This window comes from Ovis aries, chromosome 1 (assembly GCF_016772045.2).
Source record: "Ovis aries strain OAR_USU_Benz2616 breed Rambouillet chromosome 1, ARS-UI_Ramb_v3.0, whole genome shotgun sequence".
Taxonomy (NCBI): Eukaryota; Metazoa; Chordata; class Mammalia; order Artiodactyla; family Bovidae; genus Ovis; species Ovis aries.
The window spans coordinates 77663431-77690013 of record NC_056054.1 but is presented as its reverse complement, the minus strand read 5'-3'; the positions used below and the strand labels follow the sequence as shown (position 1 = coordinate 77690013).

General features: G+C 41.3%; 1 protein-coding gene across 12 annotated transcripts in view; it reads right to left on the bottom strand.

The window, feature by feature from the left end:
* Positions 1-26583, bottom strand: part of CDC14A (cell division cycle 14A) — a 210407-nt gene that overhangs the window by 171709 nt on the left and 12115 nt on the right. For 5 of the 12 annotated variants that reach the window (XM_042251431.2, XM_042251452.2, XM_042251458.2 and 2 more), the window contains exons 1-2: positions 9990-10123; positions 7968-8058 (exon numbers count right to left, since the gene is read on the bottom strand). In XM_042251431.2, coding sequence (XP_042107365.1) covers positions 7968-8058; positions 9990-10080 — 182 coding nt within the window. In that variant the 5' untranslated portion in view covers positions 10081-10123. Of the gene's footprint in view, positions 1-7967; positions 8059-8853; positions 9327-9989; positions 10124-26583 lie in introns of those variants that run through there. The other 7 variants (XM_042251434.2, XM_060412182.1, XM_027972365.3 and 4 more) reach the window with 3 other exon arrangements.

Sequence of the window (26583 nt, the reverse complement as noted above, 5' to 3'; positions counted from 1 at the left end):
GTCCCCAACCATGCGTCCAGCCTCACCCATGACCTCTCTGCACTTCAAGAATTTTGCCTCACCTAACAAAATCTTGATATTCCCCAACACTGAAATCTTTCTTTCTTCCCTTCTGCTCTCATTCATTCAGCTAAAATTTCTTGTACACCCTCTAAGCCGGGCTCCGTGCTAGATATATGCATACAGTGGTGAGCAAAAATAGGCGGTACTTGTCCTCACAGAGATTATAAAATATACTCTTCACTCCCTTCAAAAGCTAGTTCAAATGTCACTCTATGAAGTCTTTATCACTCTGGGAAGTAATATCTCTTCCTTTCTTGAATTTTTAATATATTCATTTACAACTTTTGTCATTTCTTGCCTGTATTTGTTTACACTTCCTTCTTTCTGTATTTGTGTATTCCCAAAGCATTAGCATACTGCTCTGTACCAAAATCTATCCCATCTAAATATTTCATGTTTGTTTTGGGGGGAGTGGGTGTTTTGTTTTTTTTTTTTTTGGCCCCGCCATGCAGCATGAGGGATCCTAGTTCCTCTGCCAGGGATCAAACCCGTGCCTCTGCAGTGGAAGGACGAAGTATCAACCACAGGACTGCACTGTTTCCTCTATTTCCAACCACCTACAACTTTTAAATTATGCTTTTTTCACTACCCATAACAACATGTCAAGAGTCTTTTTTCCTTTCTCTCTCTTTCCTTTTAAAGCACAAAGATGCACTAAGCTGTGGCTAAGTGTAAGTCATTTACTTTCGGCTTTGGAATGTGTTTATGAACTTACAAATGAGAACATCTGATGTCTTAGGGATCTACTTCAAACACAATAATGAAGCCACCCTGTGGTGACTTGGCCAACAAAGAACTTGGACAGCACACAGCTCCTCACAGGACTCTCCTCCAACCCATTTGAATCCTTTCTCAGGCTTCCTGATTAAGACTAGCCCTGTCAATTTTAAATGAGTCCTCAGCACCTCAGTTAAATTTTGCATTTTCACCAAGCTTGTCTCGAGCAAACGGAAAGAACTGAGTAACAATTTGTCCTTATGAAGAACAGAAATCGACAACCCCAGTGTGGATGCCAAAGAGGTCAAAACAGCAAGTATTTAATAAATCAGTATCCTGAAAATAAAAGTTGACTCTAGTGGGTCACAGAATTAAGAACTGACTGGTGAATGCATAAGTGAAGTGAGTGAAGTCGCTCAGTCGTGCCCGACTCTTCGCAACCCCATGGACTTGTAGCCTACCAGGCTCCTCCGTCCATGGGATTTTCAAGGCAAGAGTACTGGAGTGGGTTGCCATTTCCTTCTCCAGGGGATCTTCCCAACCCAGGGATCAAACCTGGGTCTCCTGAGTTGTAGGCAGACAGTTTTACTGTCTGAGCCACCAGGGAAGTGGTGAAGGTATACAGATATCTATCTCCTCATGATGCACGCAGCGTAATAATCCTGGTTATATACACAGGTACACATACATAAGCACACGCCTAAAACTCTTGTGTTCAAAACAGAATGGAATAAGTGGCCCTGAATGAAACTGTTATTTCTGCAAGATTAGGATGAGAGAAAGGAGAAAAGGGGAAGAAAGTAGAAACCTATACTACCTTTTAAAAGCTAAAGAGTTTTCTGAGTTTTCAGGAGAATTCTATGCACAAATCATTACATCTTAAGTGACACCAGTTAAGCAGCAAGAACATTTCACAGTCTGCCTGCAAAGAATTTTCATAAGCTTATAAAAACTGGGCTTCTTTTGTTTTCACCTCTCCTATTAACATACAATGATAATTAACTCAATTTATTTTCTCTCTCTCTTTTAGGCAGGGCAGTCCACTGAAAGGAGAAAAAGCTAATTCATATCCACAAAAGTGGAGTTGCGGGAAAACATTTTAATTACTACCAGACATACCCAGATACAGCCTGGACAGAAATTTGTGTACACAATGTCAGCAGCCCATTCCTTGCCAAAGCCATCACCACTCAAGTTAGAAGGGTCACATGAGCCAGGGAGGGGCAAAGCTGTTCTCCACCCTCTTTACCAGCCTCAGGCTCAGGACAAATGGGAACTTGCTGGAAGCATGACTGAGAGAATGACTTCAGGGTAAACTTACTAGCTCAATGACCTTCAGATCTACATAATCCTCTCTGAGTCTCAGTTTCCTCATCTATAAAGCAATATAGATAGGTGACAATAATAGCACCTAACTCCTAGGGTTGTTCCCAAGATTGAGTCAATGTATATAAAGAACACTGCTTGTCATAGGACTATAAGTATTAGCTTGTCATGGGACTATAAATATTAGCTGCTGCTATAATTTTATTTTTATTCTCCTGGTGAAATGTGTCTCTGAATTCAACTCTATCTCCTGTTCTGTCTATATCACAGAGATCTGAGGTACCAAATGATGGCCCTACAGCTCTAGGCCCAGGGGCTTCCCTGGTGGCTGAGAAGGTAAAGAACCTGGCTCAGTGCAGGAGACTCAGGTTTGATCCTTGGGTCAGGAAGATCCCCTGGAGAAGGGAACGGCTACCCACTCTAGTACTCTTGCTTGGAGAATTTCATGGACAGAGGAGTCTGATGGGCCACAGAGTCAGACACAACTGAGCAACCTTCACTTTCAAGGCTCTATATAAGATCACATTTCTGCGCATATCTGTGTATGTTCATAAGCTTAGGTGGCATTCAGCTTTCCGTGACACTGGCCTACTTGTTACACATTAAATTCAAAATAAAAACTGAAAAAACAAAAGAGTTTCTTCCTACCTCAATCTAACCTAAATCTTCTATTCCTACAATATTTCTGGGCAAGGGAAGTTTCTCTGTCTTTCTCTCAAAGATGTCCTAGTCTCACATTTCAACTCAAGCCTATGCTACAAGCTACATGTAAGAAATCATTCTTTTATAAATTATTTATCCCAAAATTCCCAGTTGCATTAATATCAGGCTACTTTAATAAAGTTTAAATGAAAATTGGACATTTTAAATTATTTAAATCTTCAAGTTAAGTTAATTAGTCCTCATTAGAGGCTGCTCATTCTTCCATGCTAAACCATTTGGTGAAATTCTTTGAATCATTTCAGAAACTGCTTAATATGCAGTCCCCAGAGTATGTCCATGAAGAGTTCTCTCCTGCATTTTCAGTACCTTTGCAAACACGAAAACAGAAGAAATGAAAATGGACAAGACTTCTACAATCTCCTTTCTATGCATAGACATTCAACTCTATACCCATCACTGTTAGGAGGGGCCCACACAGTTATAACAATTAACATATTTGATTTTGTTAACTTTCGAGCCAAAAGGAATTTGAGCCAAGTTATAAAAAGTAAGCCCCTATTTGGATTACATAGCCCAATTCCAAAACCAAAGAACTAGCCTTTCTGGAAAGTTGTGCATTATTTATAGCTTAATCAAATACAGACAAATCTTTAAAAGGTTCCCTTTTTGGGGGGGACTACATTTTCCCCACAAGTGTGGTAGTTTATACTCTGATTTTAATTCTGATCTGTGAAATCATAACTCAAGGATAAATATATGCTTTATTGTCAACCATATTTTACTAAAATTGCTCATGCCTTTATACTAATGTGGTAACTTCTGTTTAAAATTCAAAGAGAAAATTCATTTCTAATAGATAGTTGGGATCTCATAAGGCCACTTTGTTAACCCTTCTCCACTAGCTTCTCGGACAGTTGCCAGGTGGGGGTAGCGGATGCACCTGTGGGTCTGGGTTGCCAATCTATGCCTCCTGCCCTGACAGGTGTCAGGGCTGGTAGCTACCAAACCAGGATTAAGAAACTTCAGGGCCTTTACTGCCTTCCCAGATCCAACTCAGAGGTGTGGGGTATCTCTACAGCAGGCACCCTACTCCAACAACCCCACAGGCAAAGTCAGCTTGAAGCAAAGTCAGCTTGAAAACAGTTCTAAAATTTTGGCTGGGAGAAATTTTGCCCGTAGTTCCTTTAAGAGGAACAAAGCCTTACTATTTAAATATTTGTTGATTTATTTAATTCAAAAAAATAATAGTTGCATTTCCAGGATGATAATTTAGCCAAAAAGGCAGCATTTCACTTACACATTCTGAAAATAAGTACACAGATATAGGGCTGTATAAGGCTCTGTGTGATCACATATACTAATATTCTCCTTTCCTTGCAGGCATGCTAAGTCGGTTCAGTCATGTCTGACTCTTTGTGACCCTATGGACTATGGTCCACCGGGCTCCTCTGTCCATGGAATTCTCCAGGCAAGAATACTGGAGGGGGTTGCCATGCCCTCCTCCAGGGGATCTTCCCAACCCAAGGATCGAACCTGTGTCTCCTGAGGCTTCTGCACTGAAGGCAGATTCTTTACCACTGAGCCACCAGGCAAGCCTTCTCCTTTCCTTAGAGAATTACAATCTGATATAATAGGCGAGGTTTTCCTCACCATAAGCTATCTGTCATAGAAGAACCCTGATATTACTCATCCTTCAAAGGCCTCTGTGGTCTCTCTAATTCAATGTGTCCTAAAAGCAGTGCTGACAAGATGGATTCCACTGTGTCTGTTCCTCTCCCCTCTCTTCTCTCTCCTTCAGCATTGATCCACCTTTTTGGCTGCTTATTACTACCTCTTTCCCTTGGTTCCTCTTATCCTGGTCATGCCTATGAAATACAGCCCTTGATATTTTTCTCTGTTCTCCCAGAAATTACATCATTCTCACAGCTTTATCATCTTTTGGAGGAAAACCTCCAAATTTAAGGACTTCTAATTTATGTGATATCCAACCCTGATGTGCACATCCCATAAACTCCCTCCTTCCAACCTGACCAATACGGAAACGCCTGCTCTCCCCACAAAAGCCAGTTCTTCTGCCCTACTTCTTGTTTCAGTCAATGGTCTCAGCAGGTTTACTGTGACCCAGGCTGTCTAAAAGATGTCTTGGACCCCTCTTTTTCCTCAGCACCACACCAACCCACATACCTGATCTGTTGCCAAGTCACATGGATTCAGAGCTCTTCTTTCCACCACCATTGCCACCAGTTCTAATCAAGGCATTTATTTCTTCCCCCTGAACATTTCAGAATTTCTCTAACCAGGCTCTACTTCCTCTCTAATCTGTCCAAAATGATGCTATCATATTAGTTTTTTGAGAGAGGATATATGTACTCTAGGGTTTCCCAGATGGCTCAGTGGTAAAGGATCTGCCTGCAACGCAGAAGACACAGGAGACTTGGGTTCAGTCCCTGGGTCAGGAAGATCCCCTGGAGAAGGAAATGGCAACCCACTCCAATACTCTTGTCTGGAGAATCCCACGGACAGAGGAGTCTGGAGGGCTACAGTCCAAAGGGTTGCAAAGAGTCAAACACAACTGAGCGACTAAGCACAGAACACACATACGTACTCCAGAACTAGAGGGCTCAATTTCAAATTCCAGGTCTGCTACTTCTTACTTTTACCTAACCTCTCTGTTCCTTATTCTCATCATCTGCACACTAAGGATAATAACAGTTAACGGCCTAAAAACCAACGTGAAAATAAAATAAATAGTTGTGGAACACCGAGCACCTGGCGTGCATTTAAATCCTCTATGAAATGTGCCATTATTTGCAGTTAGCATAGGACCAGTCATACCCTGGACTGCCCCCAAATCCTCAAGAGAGTCCCATGGCATACTAAGGGAACCCTGGCACTCAAATCTGCCCAGCTGACCTTTCAGCTTCAGATTACACAGCCCCATTTGAACCTGTATACACACCAGGCAAACCAGAGGTCTCACTATTCCCTGAGGACATTCTAGAGCCTTCCTCCTCATCCTTGCTATTCCTGCTTCTGGGATCTCTCCTCTCCCATCTCTGTCCATTCTGCAAACCAGTCTTAACTCTTCCATGAAGGCTTTTCTGAACCCCTCAACCAAACGTGTTCTCCCAGCCATGAATTCCCCCCAGCACCGGGGGTGTATATGAATCTAGGGCAGTTATCTTTTCTCTCTCTCTCACTGAAGTCCTGTCTTTCTCCCTCCAGCTCTGGCACTCTGTGAAGGTAACATGTATCCATCTTCACTGTATTCACTATATCATCTAACCCTGTATAATGTTGAAGGTGACCAAAAAATGGAGTTGTGGGTGATCAGAACCATAGCTACTCCTGTGGCACAGTAGTTGGGCACCTCAAACAAAAAGATGTACACACTCTGCCCAGACTAAAGTCTTTATCAAAGTTTCAAATGACATCAAAATTTCAAAATATAAATTGGATGGTCTTTCCAGAAAGTCTTTCTTTACAGAAATACAGTAGAATCAGTATAAGAAGAATGTGATTTGAAGTCCTATCCTAAAATACTAACATTAAAATCATACAAAAATCTTTCCTCATATATAAATATCAGAATCAAACCACTGAGCACTGTGTTTAGTTGACTAAACATAATTTCCTGTTAGATCTAGATCTATCAACTAGCGATCCCAAAAGAAGCAACTGAGACCTTAATGCCTGGGGTTAATTCAGTGACATATTAACCTTCAGCACATCACTGAAGAATTGAACATAATAGCGTATACACTGTGCCTACCCTCAGACTCACGGGAGGTCCCCAAACTCTACATACAGAAAAAGAAAGCGACAACAATGCACGTTCCCAACAGAATGAATACTCCAGAAACACTGCTGGCAGTGACATCATCCAGGTACCTGAGGTCAGGGAGTAGGCAGTGCAGTACTCCATTCTGTCTAGGAGCAGAGCTGTAATCTGACACCAGGGATTTAGACCTCTTTGCTGCAGCAGCTCTGGGCATTCATGAGCAGCAGCAAAGGGCTCTTTCATTCCCACTTTTGCTTCAGCCATTCAAGGAGCATCCTGCTCCCAGCACCAGTAAGAGAAATGTCCTGAAGACATCAGTTTCATGAATCCCTCTGATGAAGTGACAATTAAAGACTGTTTTCCCTCAAAGAAAAGATATGCTCTGGATGGTCGAGAATACTCTCACTCTTCGAACGCCTGGTGGTACTCACAAATCCTTAGGCAGAACTCCCCAAATCCCCCTTAACAGCACAAGTCCTAAGACACTTTCTATAATGAATACAGTTCACTTAACTATGTTCATGTAATTGGACTTTTGGTTAAGGCAACAAGAAAGTAAAATTAAATTTTCCTGTTAGAATATACTGACTATCCTGAAACACCAGCTCTTTTAATAAAAGGACATAATCAAGCCAACTCAGCCTTCTTATTCCTTACTATTATGTTGCTTCTCTCTCTTTGAATTAAATGTTTACTATACTATAATCTTTTTCATGTAGATCAACAGTCTTTCACACAAAACAATTCCCTAAATGCATCTTTCACTCTTAAATCCTAATCCCACAAAGCCAAAGTAACCAAAGAATGTAAATCAGTACTCCTATATCACTTCCTCAAAGGCAAAAATAATGCAGTGACGCTTGGGACAATCAAATAAAATAACGCAACAATTTACCACCCAGGTAAAATCTTACTCATAGATATGACTGGGACACAGCTAAGTGTGTCCCACTTTCCAAATATGAGCTGCACAAACAAAAACATCCTGAGATACAGCAGAAGCCTTGTGAACCGTAAAGCTGAAGCACCTGTAATACACACCCTGCCCTGTACTCTGTAGGTGCTCCAATAAATACCCTGTGACTGATTCACATGCGTATTACAGAATCGAGCAAGGACAGAGGGTGCCTCTCCCTGGCCCTGCTCTGGGGGGTGTTAAGAATCTACAGTTGCAGTTTACTGTGGTGGTAGGAAGAACTAATATAGACAGAGGACTAAAAGGAATGAGGTGATGACAGGTTCAAATTACCTTAACTTTCCCTGCACCTCTTCCCCAGCCTCTGAGCCTAAGAAATTGGATTTGTTACTTGCACCACTGGGGAAGGAGAATAAAACTGTCATAAAGGTGCATAGCATTTCCTTACCCAAGAGCCAACAAGTTAAATAGCTGAGATTAAAAAAACATATAGAAACTTACTTTTCATAGACCAGCTCCTCATCGATGGAGAAATAGTGGGTATTTACTGTGCTTTTTGGTCTATTCCTTAAAGTAGCAAAATATAACCGATCTGAAAGACAAGTTTAAAAGATGGGAGAAAACATGAGAAGTAGGGAAGCTGGTGGGGTAGCGGGGTGCTAATACACTAGGATCAAAATAACAACTGCTACCCGGTATTTAAAGACCCATTAACACGTGGAATTCTTGCAGAAACCTGATCTCTCCCGGAAAGCTAGAGATCCGAAAGCACACCAGTTAAGACAAGCGAGTCGAGGGCCCGACTGAGGGACTCAGTGGGGTGCAAAGCTCCCTGATCTCCCTGGTTTCAGGCCAGCGGGAGCAGGTAGAAGCTGAGGGTACCCGTTGAACTGGAGATGGAAGTTTGGTTCAGAAATCTCCAGACCTCTGCGGAAGGGGAAGAGAGAGGCGAGACTCTCCCCTACAGCTCCAGAGACTTCAAGAAGAGGAAGGGAGGAGAGACAGGGGGTGTGGTTGGAGGTGTCCCGAAAACCGAGATCCAGCAACAGTAGGATAAAGGCAACTGAAAGGATCCCCTGGAGCAGAATCCCCTCGAGCCGCTGCGTGCTGGAGCCCGGCAGAGGACGGTGCGGTCTCTTTACCGAGCTGGGAGGCCTTCCGAAAGTGCTGCAGAGGGAACGAGGGACGCAAGAAAGACAGAGAAGCCGGAAGCGGGGGGTCCTCGGGGGAAAGGATAGTACGGAAAAGGGATAAGAGCGCGCGCAGCGACTGCAGTACGTTGGGGGTCCAAGAAGAAGCCGGAGACAGTGGTTGGGACGCAGGGGCGAGAAGTGAAGAGCTGGGGTGTCAACAGAGGGTTGGAGGATGCCGGGCGACTGCTCCTCACCTTTCATGAACTCGCAAGCCCCGATTAGTTCCCCTGACTCCGCTGCCATCTTAAGCGAGATACGCACGGGAGAGGGCTGGGTCGTGGCCAGCTGAGGTTACCCGCCCCCGGGGGCTTCCCCAGTGCCCAGGAGCCGGGAAGCTTGCAGTCCGGAACACCGAGCCCGCCCGAGAGAGGCAGCAGGCGCCGAAGGCGGAGGCGGCTGGGGGGTCAGCGCGCCGGGCGCCCCGGGGACATTCCGTGGGGAACCCGAGCACGCTCCGAGCGGGGCGCACACGCCCCGGGCTGTGGCCACTCCGATTCGGACCCGGCTGCTGCCCCTGCTCCGCCGCCGCCGCGCCTGGGAAACGCAAACCAGCTCTCACGGCCGGGCAAAGTCTTCCCCCGGCTCCCAAAGTGATCATGGAGGAGGAGACGTCTGGCCCCGATCGCGCCCGTGGCTACTCGTGAGGCAGCGGGCAGGACTCTGGTGCCCGCCGGCTGGCAGCAGCTGCTCCGGCTCCTCCTTCGCCACCTCCTTTCAGCAGCAACTCTTCCTCCTCCTCCTCCCCTTGGGTCCGCCCCCAGGCCTTCCTCCCCGCCCTCCCTCAGCTCCCTCCACTTTCACGGCTCCGCGGCCATCCCTTAAAGGGACAGCCCAGCTCCTTTCTCCGCGCCCGCCCCGCGCCCCAGTTACCAGGCGCCCCGCAGGTCACTAAGAGCCAGTTGCTAAGGCTTTGTTACCGTCCACCAATTGCTGTACGGGATACGCGGCCCTGGGCCGAGGAGCCAGGAGGGGCCTCCAGACCAGAAACTTATGAATGAAACGGTGGAGTTGGGAGTGTCCCGGAGAGCGCTGCTGTAGCTTTTCAGGCAAGGATGAGCCCGCGCCCCTTCGTTTTCTGCATCCCACTGAGTCTTCTTCCCACTCCAGAGTTTTCGTCTGTCTCTCTCATTCTCTACTTCTCTCACCCCACTCACTCTTGTTCCAAACTCTTGCATGCGCGCGTGCACACGTACATTCTTATAGATATAGGATCTCGGCGCCCCACCTTACCTACAGCTAATCTTTCAACCACCGCCCATCCCACCACTGAGGGATCTCTATCTTTATAAGAAATAAAATCTGAAGGAAAAAAAAAAAAAAAAAGCCCTACCTCCTAGCTCAGAACACCTATTGGTTTCCTCTACACACACTGGATTCTGAATTAACTTGTGCTTTGTTCTCACGGGGTAAAACGTTCCCATCCGGTTCCCCACGTCCTCTCATTTGGGTCGCCGCTGTGGGCGCAAATCATCACAAATGCCAAACCTTAATACTGCTCTGGTCCCCGTGGTGGGCGGGGCGGAGGAACGCGACCAGCCTGGGGGCGGGGAGGGAACAGAGGTATGGGGAGACGGCCACATGTCCACGGGAAAAATAAACACAAAAGAATTTCTTGACGCAGGCTTAGCTGAAGCGCTGGGGGTGGTTCATCTCAAAGAAGCCCTTGACTTGATTCTGTAAGGCTTTTTGAACAGCTAGAACAACTTTAACGCAGGGTGTCCTACCAGCGTGCTTAATTAAAGGGCAGTCCCTGCGATATGAAAATGGCGCTACGGACCCATCGCCGGAAGAGCATGCGCTCTGAGTGGTTTCTCCAGAAACAGAAAAGGATTTGTGCCAGCCTTTGGTTTCGCAGTCGTTTGTTTACCTCTTGGAGGAAGGGGGCGCGCAAGAGAAGAGACGACTGACTGAAGGAGCGCTCTGAGGCCAACAAGTGAAACTCAATTTACTGGTCTTAGTTTTGCTGGCTATCCAACAGGCTGAACAGCCGCAGAAAAAGGATAAACCAATATTACTTGGATATTCAGAAAAGATATTCGGAACATCTCAGTAATTCTAATCAAACAAGCCCTTGCAAGATAGTTAAAAAGAAAAACCTACCCTAACATCCACATCTTCGAGACAATCATATAAATTTAAAACTGGGGGACTCAGTAAAGACGACTTCCTGTCATCCCCTAGTCTTGAGTAAAGACTATCTCGAAAGAGTTTTTAAAGCCGAAAAAGTCCTGAAAAGATGAATTCTAATGAGTGTTCCACTCTGCTGAGAGGCACTTCTCGTTTTACGGGCCCCTGGCATGGCTATGGAATTCTAAAGAACGAAGTATCTCTAAATGTACTGTTCACATTCAACAATTGTCTGCATTTTCCCTGGTATTTATTCCCACAAATCGAGTATCAACAATCATGTCGGCCAGTTCATATTATTTTGCTGAAGTTTGAGACTTAATATGTGAAAGTTATGGAAAAGCAAAATATGTGAATATCTCAATAAATTTACCCACTTTGTTTAAAAAGCTAAATTAATCCAGTGCTGGCAATCTGTTTCTAAACTGGATGATGTAAAATTCATGTAGATTAAATTCCTTAACAAAATTTCTAACAACTTTTCATACAAGTGTTGTATTAGAAAAATTGCATTAGAAAAAAGAAGCTCTGGTTGTCATTCAATGCATAAACTTTTCATTTTACTAAGTTAATAGTCTAATGGAAAGAACTCTAAATCTACACTTTCAGGTAAGTCAGATTTAATTAAACATTTCTTGCTATTTTCAAGAATGAATTTATGAAAACATTTTCTTTTATAACTCTTGCTTAGAAATTTTGGTCATGAGGAGTGAATTATGACTCAAACAAATAGAGGTTCTTAAAATTAAGAACTCAAAATGAAAATGTTTATTTTTTTCTTTAGTATATTTATAATGAGTATTCTAATGAAATTTTTCAAGCTGATAAGGCTTTATAATGTTTTTTTGAAACTGCATAAAGGAAAATAAGTGATTGTCCATACAATCAAATCTCTCTAAACCAAAATCTTCACAATCTAAATGGTATTTTAAAAATCCTACAAGAAAAATTGTGAACAAAATAGTATGCACACAGCACACATACATGTCAAGGTTCTAATGAGATCATAAAACACTTTATTCTCTCAATTATCATGAGGTCAAAGTTCCTAGTGGTTATTTCATAATAAAGGCACGATTTCACAGTCTATGGAGGAAGATAATGGGAAAAAACTTCTTTCCAATCACTCAATATAAATGTTAGGAACTGACTTTTATCTTAACAATAAGGAACAGTGTTTCACATATAAAGAAAGTACTAAGAGAATTCAGACATCACTGAGCTGGAGAGAGGGAAAGTAATGTTATAATTAGAAATTTAACTAAGTATAGAAGTGTCTCAAGTTTGAAAACTTGACTATTTATTCCAACTCTGCAAACAGCTTGAATACTGCCTCTGCCGCCCTGAGGGGCAGTCTGCAGCCTATGCTTATGCACCTGCAGAGCTAGAAAACTCACTGCTGGAGGCAGTTCCAAAATAGGTTATCACTCTCTGGTTCTAATTCTGTCCCTTAAGACTGTGCTGAAACCGTTTGTTATTAGTGTACATGAGAAGTCTTCAAAAATGCAAAGGCAGCTCCCTTAGGCCACTTCTTCCTCCTTACTATTTCCCATATAGAAATCTCCATTTTCTTCAACCTTTTTTTTAAATGACATGGATTGCAAGCCCCTTTGTTATCCAGTCACTCTCTTTTCCAACTTGCCTTGGACTGCAAGGAAATCCAGCCAGTCCATTCTAAAGGCAATCAGTCCTGGGTGTTCTTTGGAAGGACTGATGCTAAAGCTGAAACTCCAGTACTTTGGCCACCTAATGCAAAGAGTTGGCTCATTGGAAAAGACTCTGATGCTGGGAGGGATTGGGGGCAGGAGGAGAAGGGGAAGACAGAGGATGAGATGGCTGGATGGCATCACCGACTCCATGGACGTGAGTTTGAGTGAACTCCGGGAGTTGGTGATGGACAGGGCAGCCTGGTGTGCTGCAATTCATGGGGTCACAAAGAGTCAGACACAACTGAGCGACTGAACTGAACTGTATCCTTCATAATGTTTGTCCCAGGACCAAAAGCAGGCCAGTGGTGACCTGGTATGACTAGTTCTGAGATCAGAAAAAAAGGCACTGATGAAGATTCAGATGGGAATGAAAGCATTGAAAACCATACAAGAACTGTTTCATTATTTGGCTGCCAAAAAAAAAAAAATATTCTCTCATTAGAAGAGAGGGGAAAAAAGTTGCTCAGAATAGTCAAAGGCCTGACAGCTATGATATTTACATATTCAATTCTGTTAAAATTATCATTATTTCTGAGACTATAATTTTTTGCTCTTTTAGTTGCTTGTTCAGTCATGATGTTATCTACATAAATAAAAGCAAATATACAATATATATGTTGATTCTTTCTAAAAATTAATTTTCACTTTAACTGAATCAAGGGGCAGTAGAAACCTACACTGTTGAGTAATTTGAAATTCAAAGTAATTTTAATTGTTTCAATATTTTGATAGATTGCTTAGCTAATGTCAAAAACAATTTACAGCAGTTTTTAATAAAATACAGACACACAAAAAATTGTAGACCGCAGTATCTGGCTGCTCACAGATGCTAAGATCTTGGCCTGACCCAGTCTTATTCGGCATCACACTAATTCTATTTAAGAATTTCAAGCCAGAATCAAAGATAGTTAAAACCAGAAGGGGCCTGAAAGTTTAGCTAGGTCCAGTTTTCAAGTAGATTCTGTGGTATCTAAGGGAGCAGAGGCCCCACCTGGAGATGGAGGTGAAGAGAGAAGGATGAGCATATAGGATTTCTATGTAATATTTCATTTGTAAAAGATAATGTGTCAAACTATAGGAAAGAAAAAAAAAGAAACTGAGGTTCACCGTAAAAAATCAGTTTCCCAAGGTATATAGCTGATTGGTGGTAAAATCAAGAATTCATTATTTGCTCTATTAACCATCTTGTCTAAGTTTTCCCCTAACTTAGCTTATTGACATTGCTTAGTTCATAGATTCTGAAAATTTTGAAATGATAAAATATCAACCAATAATGTACATTATTAACTATTTTCTTCTAAATTTTAGAGAAAATAATTTAAACTCAGAATGAAAAACTAAAAGGTGCTTAATTATCTGCATTGCTGCTGTTGTCATGTGGCTTCTATAAAATTCTGAATTATTTTTCCACCCCTGTGATTTATCAATAGTATACCAGCATTCTATAGTTTAAGAAATACTGTTTCAGTGAACACTAAATAAAATAATTCAATAATTACCTCATCCTTGACTAATGCAGTCAGTAAAGTAGGATGTAGTTTTAGAAAGTAAAAGAAAGTTCCATGGGCAGGTCACTATACATAAGATGGCTCAATTTGTTGACCACTTTGCTACTTTTTCAAATAGTTTAAAATACAGTTTTTAAATTTACATTGTTTGGGACATCCCTGAAGGTCTAGTGGCTAAGAATCTGCCTGCCAATGCAAGGAACACAGGTTTGATCCCTGGTCTGGGAAGATCCAACATGCCACAGGGCAGTTAAGCCCGGGCACCACAGCTACTGAGCTCATCTGCTGCAGCTACTGAGGCCCACGCACCTAGAGTTGGTGCTCCGTAACAAGAGGGGCCACAGCAATGAGAAACCCAAACACCACAATGAAGAGCAGCCCTGTCTTGCCACAACTAGAGAAAGCAACAAAGACGCAGCACAGCCAAAAACCAACTAATTAACTTTTAAAATTTACATAGTTTATTCATCTACACTTATCTGTCATTCCTACTCTTTTTGAAGAAGAAATAAAGAAGTGAACTTTTTTCTCCAAAACTATATAAAACAATATTCCCCCCACCATTCTTCACCCTGATCACCACTGCTTCAACTTACCACCACCCCCTTTACCATCACCCTGATGAGAAATATCATTAGTGAGCTCACATGTTAATCTTGTTTCCAACGTTCACTCCCATATGTACATTTAATACTGTCGCTACTATACTTTATACATGTTTTTATCAGCAAAGCAATAAAAGTTGAGTTTATTGAAAACCAAGCAGAGCGATTTATATCTCGGGTCTCATATCAGTTGCCTATGAGGCAGGTACTATTATCATTCCCACTTTACAGATGAGAAAACTGCCACAAAACAGATGCTCAATGAATATTTGGAGAATAAATAATTGAGTATTTAAAATGTTGGAAGGTGTACTTATGTGAATCACTTGGATATGTAAATTGGTTCCTTTGTAGCCTAGATAGCAGAAAAAATACTGGGATTTATCATTGGAAGCTTGGGTTTCAGTCATCACTCTATCACCAAAGGTATGCATTATCTTAGACTTTCCTCTGATGTTAAATGAGGATTATAATAACTTCTAACTTACAAGAATAATTGTAGAATTCAATAAGACTACTATGTTATGATGCCATTGTATACAAACATTCATTACTGGTGTTAAAGCCTATATTAAATACTGAATTATTTCCAAAATCTGATGTTCACAAGCCTCCAATTATATCTTTTTGGATCTATGTATTGTTACTTAATTTATGCCTAGATTAAAAACACAAGCAAAATATACACTCACAGGGAAGCTGTTTTTATCAGCTGAAGACAGTTCCACAGGATACAAGTTAATGTTGTCCTTCATTTTGGATTGCCTGCAGCATGTACTGTCCCTAGAATGTGACTGGGGCCAACAATCCCATTCAAGCAATTTCCATGGATTCCTAAATTCCCCTGCTCTGGCTCACAGTCTTTCAGTCGTTCTGTCCCAGAAGCCTGAAGCACAAATGTTGTTCCCTGTGGTTCCCATGGTGACCCTTGGTGCTCCTTTAGAATCTCAGGTTTTGCCTACTCCTGTGTAGAAACTCCAGGAGAAAATAATAGTTCAACAGACTAAAGGGAGACTCTTGGTTTCCATTTTGCCAATCACAACATGCTATACAATTATTGAATGATTCCTGATGGTTGTTCTTGCTGCTGCTGTTCTTAACACCTACAATTGTATTGAAAGAAACACACTTAATATCTTCTGTGTACCAAGCCTTCCTACATGAAAATTCTATGTTATTCTTTAGATTATATCTAAAGTATAATTTGGACATGTTAGTGTAGAATAATAATGATATGAATAATCTACTGTGCACACAGACAAAAAATAATTTCTGCTTATCCTAAAATATATATAAAATATATAAAAATGTTTATATATATACAGCATATTTTATTAACACTTCTCTTCATAACCATGTTTTATTTCCCATAACATCAAGCATACATTTTCTTTCTATATTTATACATTCACTCATTCAACAAATAGATACTATTTGCCTGGCAGTGTACTAGGTGCTAGGATTATTAATACAGTCAAGGACAAGGTAGATTGTTTTCTTGAGAAATACACATTCTAGACAGTGATATAGATAAGCAAGTCAGCTCCATAAACAAGATACATGATAGGCTGGAGTAAGTGGAGCGTATTATTAGGAAGCTTTTGGGGACAGCATCAGTGCTGAGAAGTGAGGGAAGACTTCTCTGCAGAAACCTAGACTTGAGCCTGAGTAAGGAGGCACTAGTGGTAAAGAATCCGCCTGCCAATGCAGGAGACACAAGAAATGCAGGTTTGATCCCTGGGTCCAGAAGCTCCCCTGGAGTAGGAAATGGCAATCCACTCCAGTATTCTTGCCTGGAAATTTTCATGGACAGAAGAGCCTGGTGGGTTACAGTTCACAGGGTCAAAAAGAAGAGCCTGGTGGGCTACAATTCATAGAGTCAAAAAGACTGGGACATGACTGAACTACTGAGCACACACACACACTCCCCACCCCTACACAAGAGTTAGCCAGATGGAAGGAGCCAGCTTGTGGAGTGAAAAAAGGGCAAGGGAGGTGGGAAGGAAGAAGATGCAAAGAAAGAATCTCAGGCCAAGAAAATAGTCTATACATAGGCTGGGAAACTATGAGAAAGGCTGCTTTAGAGATCTGAAATAGTTTCATTTGGCTCCAGAATAGAGTGTGAAGAGGGAGAAGACGGAAAGGAAACTTGGTAAGAAAAGGTTAAAAATTTGGACATTATCCAGAGGCAAGCAGGCACCAAAATTTAAATATATTAAATAGGAAAAGTCTAGTCAGGTGGGGATTAAAAAATTGCTGGAAATAGTGTACAAAGAAGTTAAACATTCTAAATAGATTGGAGCTTACCCAGTAATCCCCAAAGAAGCAGAATTATAACAATATAGACTAAGGCTCACTTAATAGGGTTTTTCATTCTTTCCGTTTCTTCTCACTGTTAAAAAGACAGTCGAATTTGCCCAGTTTTTGCAGAATGTAATTAAGTGCACAAAAGGAAGAGTTATCTGAGATTCTTGAAATTTAATTTATATATATTCAGCAAAGGAAACCATAAACAAGATGAAAAGACAGCCCTCGGAAAACACTTGCAAATGAAGCAACTGACAAGAGATTAATCTTCAAAATATACACATACCTCACAAAGCTTAATATTTAAAAAAAATCCAATCAGAAAATGGGCAGAAGATTTAATACATATTTTTCCAAAGACATAAATGGCCAAGAGGTACATGAAAATTGCTCAACATCACTAATTACTAGAGAAATGAAAATTAAAACTACTGTGAGATATTACCTCATACCAGTCAAAATAACTATCATCAAAAAACCCACAAACAATAAATGGAGAGAGTATGGAGAGAAGGGAACTCTCCTACATTGTCAGTGGGAATGTAAATTAATATAGCCACTATGGAGAGCCTTTGAAAACTAAAAATAAAACCACCATATGATCCAGCAATCCTGCTCCTGGGCATATACCCAGAGAAAAATGTGATTCCAAAAGATACAAGTATGCCAATGTTCACTGCAGCACTATTTACAACAGCCAGCACATGGAAGCAGTCTAAGTGTCCATCGACATATACACGAATAAAGAAGATGTGGCACCTACTGATGACGGGATTTTACTCAGTTGTAAAATAGAACAAAATCATGCCATTTGCAGAGATGTGGATGGACCTAGAGATTGTAATACTGAGTGAAGTAATTTAGAACGTGAAAACAAATATTGTATATTAACACATATTTGTTGAATCAGGAAAAAATGGTACAGATGAACCTATTTGCAAAGCAGAAATAGAAACACAGACATAGAGAACCAACATGGAAACCAACAGGGGGAAGAGGGGTGGGATGAACGGTGAGACTGGGACTAATGTGTACATACTGCTAGGTATAAAACAGACAACTAATGAGAGCCTACTGTATAGCACAAGGAACTCTACTCAGTGCTCCGTGGTGACCTAACTGGGGAGGAAATCCAAAGCAGAGGGGACATATGCATATGTACAGCTGATTCACTTCACTGTACAATAGAAACACAATATTTTAGAGCACCTACACTCCCAAAATAAATTTGTAATAATCTGGATATTAATAAATGTGAATAAGGCAATGTATATTTCCTCTAAATTGTGGGTATTTTTACTAAAGGAGCCTAAGTGAAGTTGAAGTAAAGTGAAGTCGCTCAGTCGTGCCCAACTCCTGCAACCCCGTGGACTGTAGCCCACCAGACTCCTCCATCCATGGGATTCTCCAGGCAAGAATACTGGAGCGGGTTGCCATTTCCTCCTCCAGGGGATCTTCCAAACCCAGGTCTCCTGCATTAGAAGCAGACGCTTTAACCTCTGAGACACCAGGGAAGCCCAAAGGACCCTAAGCAAATGTAAAAAGTAAAATATACAAGAATTACACTTTATTAAAATACTCTAACTGAAAAAAGTAAGATGGAATGTGTGAGAAGTTGATTTCTAAAAAGTTTTTTTTTTTAATTTTAGGAAAAATAAGTTAATATGATAATTTGATTGGCTTCTTAGAAGACAAGTTGATGGTGCCTAACAATTTTTAAAAAAAAAAGCAGAGGGGCTATAGGGCAAGACATGTTGTTTTTGTTCAGTCACTAAGTTGTGTCTGACTGAGACCCCATGGACTGCGACATGCCAAGCATCCCTGTCCTTTGCTGTCTCCCAGAGTTTCTCCAATTCTTATCCATTGAGTTGGTGATGCTATGTAACCGTCCCATCCTCTGCGGCCCTCTTCTCTTTTTGCCTTCAGTGTTTTCCAGCATCAGGTCTTTTCCAGTGAGTCAGCTCTGTGGAAAATCAGGTGGCCAAAAGTGTTGGAGCTTCAGCTGAGGCATCAGTCTTTCCAATGAATATTCAGAATTGATTTCCTTTAGGATTGACTGGTTTGATCTCCTTGCAATCCAAGAGACTCTCAGGAGTCTTCTCCAGCACTACAATTTGAAATCTTCAACTCTTCACTGCCCCCAGAGGGACAGCCATGTCCTCTAAGAGAGGAAAGTATTCACCAATGTGCACACATAATTTTAATCTAAATGCTCTGTCTGTATTGTACATGGCACATTCCTTAGTTTTCTTGAGTGGTTTGCCTAGTCAAGCTTTCCTAAGGACTTTACCTCATCACTGCCATTTATAGCATTCCTCAGAAAGTGATTTTAGTACTTAGAACATCATTAAACTAAGTATTACCCACTTGCCTACTGGAAAGGAAAAAAAAAAAATCCAGACAAAAAGAACATTCAATTACTAAGCTGACTCAACTCTCCTAACGTTCTGGTCTAGAATTTTTTATTTCTATCCCTAAACCTTCTCCTCCTCCAGAGTTCTCCAGCTCTGTACGTATGACCACCATGCACCAGTTGCTCAAGGCAACTCCTAGCTAAGAACCATCCTAACTCATCCCCTGCATGTAATCATTCCTCAAGAATTGCTTGCTCTGCCTTATAACCTATCCTGAATCCTTCTACTTTTGTCTCCTCATCACCTCCCCCTGGACCTCTGCAATCCACAAGACTTGTGTTTTGATCTGTAGGTAGGACTCAAGGACTATGGTCCAAGGAATTCTTTCACCACTGTGTCCTTTAAAGGTGGGAGTACGGGGCGGGGGGGGGGAGGGGCGCAGTTACTTTGTTGTTTCTTCCCTTCATTATCCCACAAAGGTATCCTGGGAAAGATATATCTAAAAAAGCCCCTTACTTTTTGTTACTAAACACAGTTGGTCAATGATGAATGGGCTTAGAAGTTAGGTGATGAGAAGGCAAATTAAAAGCCTATTTGTCAGTTTGGGGGACACTAATATTTTCTTTGAGTGAAAAGTTTCTTATGTAATGAGATAGAGTTTACATAGAGTAGCTGCTGCTAAGTCACTTCAGAAGTGTCCGACTCTGCGCGACCCCATAGACAGCAGCCCACCAGGCTCCCTCATCCTTGGGATTCTCCAGGCAAGAACACTGGAGTGGGTTGCCATTTCCTTCTCCAATGCATGAAAGTGAAAAGTGAAAGTGAAGTCGCTCAGTCGTATCTGACTCTCAGCGACCCCATGGACTGCAGCCCACCAGGCTCCTCCATCCATGGGATTTTCCAGGCAAGAGTACTGGAGTGAGGTGCCATTGCCTTCTCCACATAGAGTAGAGGCTAAAATAATATTTTTAGAATTCTGAGATATACAGTGATGAGATTGAATCATAAGATATTTTTGGATAATAATATTGGTTCTGAAGTGACCATACAAGAAATTCAAAATATGGAAAGCAATTTCTGAACACAATAGAGGACTGTTCTATAAATGATATTAGGACAATTGGTTAGAAATATATGGGGAAATATTTAAATGTCTCACCCACATTAGAATGGATTTCACATGTGTAAAACAGTTAAATATTTTAAAAATCAAATAATTGAAAACAATACTAATCATTTACCCAATCACTTTAGCAGGTAAAAACTTAGGCCTAATAGAAGAAATTGCAGAGGAAAATATCAACAGGTTTGACCGTAAAAACTTAATCACAATGAAAAGATAAGCATCAAATCAGAGAAAACATTTTCAGAAAAGATGAAAATAAAGAGTTATGTTTTATGTAGAAAACATATACAAACCAATATAAGAAATCACAACAATCACAGTTGAAGCAATGTACCTTTCCTGTCTTTAATACAATAAATTTAAAAATATGGAAAGGTTAAACGTATAAGATTATAACTCATCAAATGAATTAACTATTATGAAAAAGTCAAAGTGATGATTGGGAAGGTTATGTACATACATATATATAGCAGATAATTGGTTATTTTATTGATTAAACTCATTATTATTTCTGAACACCCGTTATGTTCCAGACTATATGGCAAGCCTTTCACATACATTATCATTTAACCACAATATTAGTCATACAGAATCATTTTCAGATGGTGACGCTGAGGCTCAGATCTGTTCAAATGTGTCCAAAATTGAATAGTCAATGCACCTGCAACTAGAATCCAGGTGTGACTGTCCCCAAAGGACATCCCTTGAACCGTTATAGTATGACATTCTGTATCAAGTCCTACATTTTATGGTGTTACTAAAATTGTTATATTATAATACTACTCCTAAGAAACAAAAATTAAGACACTCAAAAGGTAAATAAAAGGGTATACATCACAACGATGGCACTGGAATTGACGATTACAGGTTATTTGTATATTATATGCTGCTGCTGCTGCTAAGTCACGTCAGTCGTGTTCGACTCTGCGCAACCCCATAGATGAAAGCCCACCAGGCTCCTCTGTCCCTGGGATTCTCCAGGCAAGAATATATAATGTTTTATTATTGTCTTATGACTTTTAAAAAGTATTATAAAGAACAATGCTTTGGTTTTAGAAAAATATATTATACAATTTATATCAGGCCCTACTCTAAAACTTGACAAAATAACACACTAAAAAAATATATGTGCCCATTTCATTTGTGAACTTCCTTGTGATTTCAAATATAACTGTAAAAATAAAATCATGCATTTCATTTGAAGAGTAATTAATTTTGACCAAGCTATGGAAATAGTTGCTCTGTTAGGGCTGTGAGTTATGAGACATAATTTTTTTTACATTTTTTAATGTTATTTATAAGATTATTTTAAGAATAAATAAACAGAATTTAAACTAACATGCAAAAAATGTTTTTAATACGCAGCCACGAATGAAGGTTCATATCCTTCATTCTATGATGTTGTCATTTAAAATTTCAGCAACAGTATATTGTATGTGAGAGTTAGACCATAAAAAAGAATTGATGCTTTTGAACTGTGGTGTTGGAGAAGGCTCTTGAGAGTCCCTTGGACAGTAAGAAGATCAAAGCAGTCAATCCTAAAGGAAATCAGTCCTGAATATTCATTGGAACAACTGATGCTGAAGCTGAAGCTCCAATACTTTGGCTACATGATGCAAAGAGCTGACTCATTGGAAAAGACCCTGATGCTAAGAAAGATTGCAGGCAGGAGGAGAAGGGGACAACAGAAGATGAGATGGCATCACCCACTTGATAGATAGGAGTTTGAGCAAGCTCTGGGGGTTGGTGATGGACAGGGAAGCTTGGCGTGCTGTAGTTCATGGGGTCGCAAAGAGTTGGACACGATTGAGCGAGTGAACTGAACATTGCACCAGATGCTGAGTTCCAGTTGCAAGGGAGAAACATCACATGTCACCAAGCAATTCTCTTCCCTTCAAATGCCTGAAACCTGCCTTATTTGAACAAGCTCGTTTCCTCTACTTTATGTTGAACTTTCCTGCTCTCTTCATAGACTTCTCTTTTCTTTTGACAAACCGACTTTGGGAGGGCCTTCTTTACTAATTCATCAGATATACCCAAGCAGGTATGAATCTGGATTGTAGATGAACATGGTTGAGGCACACACTGGGACCCCTGCTACTCAGTAATTTGGGAAAGAGACAATGTGGGTAAATGGCAGTGGGCATAAAGACAGGGCTAGATTCAAGGCATATTTAGCAAGTATAATGTAAAACAGATGTACCCAGAAGTTGAGGAGGGAAAGAGGAGCCAGGAATAACTTCCAGGACTGTTACTCTGACTGACTGGATAGGATGTTCACAGGGAATAAAATGAGTTCTGTTTGTGTCATCTAGGATTTGAAGTATTTGCGGGGAAGTGAGATGGAAATACATATTAAGCACTTGAATATATAGATCTGAAGTTCAGGAGAGGTGGATAGGCTTGACTGACAGGTGTAAGAATCACTAGAGAATCGGCATAGCCTAAATTGCAGGATAAGCATGGTGAAGGGAAAGAGTACGGCCTCTAGAGACACTCTCTGAGTCCAATCCTGGCCTTCTTCCCAGAGGTGGGACCCTAGGCAGATTATTAACCTCTCTGTGCCTCAGTTTCCTAGTCCATCAAATGGGAATAATGAGTACCTACTTCATAACACCATTAAGATAAAACCATCTTGTTTCCTTAGAAAAGTACATAACACACAGTAAACATTCATACACATAGTTTTTCAAGCAAAAGTTCTCTCTAAGAAAGAGTATATGAAATCACCCATGCGTGCATGCTGTCACTTAAGCCATGTTGGACTCTTTGCGACCCTATGAACTGTAGCCTTCCAGGTTCTTCTTTCCATGGGATTCTCCAGGAGGGGACTGCTAAAAATAAAATTAATTAATTAATTTAAAAGGGTACATTTCCTGCATTTTAAAGGCATTAGCACTCTATGAGCTTTGCCAGGTATACGAATGAGAGTAAAGCCTAATTCCATGCGCGGTGAATTAACTTTGTATCTGTGGCATCTAATCATGTAAAGTCTAGGAAACTATAAATTAGACAGTAAAACTCAGTGCCCTTAAGTGATTTTCCTTTTGGAACACTTTATGAACATTAATTATTCAACCTAGAATCTGTGAAGTAGACACTATTTTATGATCAGAGTGGTTTCACTCCTCTTGAGAGCCTGTGACTTTTTTCTAAGGCAGCAAACTCAAAACTTTTCAAATGCGAGTGAGGCTTCTTTATAACCAGAAAAGGATACCAGGCACTTTAAAATGCAAGAAATATACCTTTTTTAAATTAATTAATTAATTTTCATTTTTGGTTGAACTGGGTCCGGGTTGCTACGTGCTTTCTAGTGAGGGATTTCTTTAGTTTGGGTGAGCAGGGGCTACTGTTTGTTGTGGTACACGGGCCTCATTGCAGTGGCTTCTCGTTGCAGACCACAGGCTCTAGGCACACAGACTTCAGTAGTTGCGGAGAATGGGCTTATTCTTGCCTGGAAAATTCCACGGACAGAGGAGCCTGGCGGGCTACTTCTGTCCCTGGGGTCACAAGACTTGGACACGCCTTAGCGAATAAATCCCCACTATGTGAGATCTTCCCAAACCAGGGATTGAACTCATGTCTCTTATATTGGCAGACAGATTCCTACCCACTGTACCGCCAGGGAAGTCCAGGAAATGCACCTTTTAAAAATACTTTTTGGTAGTTCTCTACTATTTCTACTCACAATATTCTAACACCAAATAAATGGTTGTTTGTTTTTTTCCCCACATCAAACAATTCTCCAATTCTCTGTGGATATTAACTAGATGTTCTGTAGTTCAATTCAGTTCTGACACTATCTACCTAGAGGTAGAACAGACCACACGGCTGTGTCCCGCAAGGCTGCCCCTATATCAGATGCCAGTCAGAGGTCCCAGGTTGCCACCTGTAATTCTAATCAACCAGCTATAAACAGGGTTTTCCATGACTCCCTCCTAGGTTCAATAATTTGCTAGAATAGCTCACAAGAGTAAGGAAAACATTTTACTTAGTATTGCCAGTTAATTACAAGGGATACAGTCAGGAAGGGCCAAATGGAAGAGATGCGTAAGGCAAGGCCTAGGGAAGGGAGGGGCTCAGAGCATCCATGTCCTCTCTGGGCATGTCACCCTCCCAGCACCTTGATGCCATCACCAACTCTTGTTGATTTGTTGCTCAGTCATGTCTGACTCTTTCGTGACCCCATGAACTGTAGTCAGCCAGGGTCCTCTGTCCATGCTATTTCCCAGATTGGAATGTTGTAGCCATGTGTTCCGGGAAACAAACTCAGTCAGAAGGACAATGCAGATAGTGGAGTGCAGTTTATTACACCGGTGAGCCCAAGGCAGAGTCTCTTCTTAGCCAAGGACCCCGACCAGTTTTTGTGAAAACCTTATATACCCTGAGTGTACATGCCCAAACCCACCTCCCCAAATTCCCTGAAACTAGTCTGAACAAAGGAAAAGGAAGATACAATCAAAGTTAACCCGTGATTCATATGCCTTAAGCCTAGGTAGTTAACAGTGGACAATTACCAATAGGCCTGTGGTCACACCCCAATAAGCATAATAGAATTTATGATTCCATTCAGTTACACAGATAATTAGGTTATTCTTTTAGCCGGAGAGTCTAGGTACGAGCCCTGGGGCTCTTCCATCTGGCGGTCTGGTTTTCCAGTTGGTATGTCGTTTTCATAGATACTGGGCATATAGCTCAGTCCACAGTCTGGCCCAAGATGGAGTCCTGCTTTCAAGTTGCAGCCTGTTCTGTCTGCTTCCTCCTTTACGAATACTGGAATGGGTTGCCATTTCCTCCTCCAAGGGATTTTCCCGACCCAGGGATCGAACCGAGGTCTACTGCATTGGCAGGCAATTTCTTTACCACTGAGCTCCTGGGAAGCCATTCACCAACTCTGAAGTTCTCCAAACCCTTTCTTTTAACCACTGGCCGTTAGGGTGTTCAATCTCAAGCCTCTATCTCCTTCTCAGCTGTCCAGGGGTGGGGCTGAAAGTTCCCTTGGGAAAACAGAGGATGAGATGGTTGGATGGTATCACCGACTGGAACGACATGAGTTGGAGCAAGCTATGGGAGTTGGTGATGGACAGGGAAGCCTGGTATGCTGTGTCCATGGTGTCACAAAGAGTCACAAAGAGACACAACTGAGCTACTTAACTGACTGACTGAATTACAAGGTATCCAACACCTACACCCTCCAGAATGTATCTGTAGGCCCACCAGGAGTCACCTCATTAGCATAAACTCAGATAAGATTTGTTATGAATAACAAAAGATTCTCCTCTCACCCTTTCACTCAGGAACTTCCAAGGGTTTTATAAGCTCTGTGTAAAAACAAAAAAAGACTAAATATATATTTCTTACCACAGGTAGAAAAAGAAAAGCTGCTTAGGCATTATTTCAGAAAGGAGGTTTTCTCAGCCTTTTCATTTTCTAGTGCAATATTGCACAGGAACCTGCAATGTCAGGTCCATGAATCAAGGCAAACTGGAAGTGGTCAAACAGGAGATGGCAAGGGTGAACGTCGACATTCTAGGAATCAGCGAACTAAAATGGACTGGAATGGGTGAATTTAACTCAGATGACCATTATATCTACTACTGCGGGCAGGAATCCCTCAGAAGAAATGGAGTAGCCATCATGGTCAACAAAAGAGTCCGAAATGCAGTACTTGGATGCAATCTCAAAAATGACAGAATGATCTCTGTTCGTCTCCAAGGCAAACCATTCAATATCACAGTTATCCAAGTCTATGCCCCAATCAGTAACGCTGACGAAGCTGAAGTTGAACGGTTTTATGAAAACCTACAAGACCTTTTAGAACTAACACCCAAAAAGATGTCCTTTTCATTATAGGGACTGAAATGCAAAAGTAGGAAGTCAAGAAACACCTGGAGTAACAGGCAAATTTGGCCTTGGAATGTGGAATGAAGCAGGGCAAAGACTAATAGAGTTTTGCCAAGAAAATGCACTGGTCATAGCAAACACCCTCTTCCAACAACACAAGAAAAGACTCTACACATGGACATCACCAGATAGTCAACACCGAAATCAGACTGATTATATTCTTTGCAGCCAAAGATGGAGAAGCACTATACAGTCAGCAAAAACAAGACCAGGAGCTGACTGTGGCTCAGATCATGAACTCCTTATTACCAAATTCAGACTTAAATTTAAGAAAGTAGGGAAAA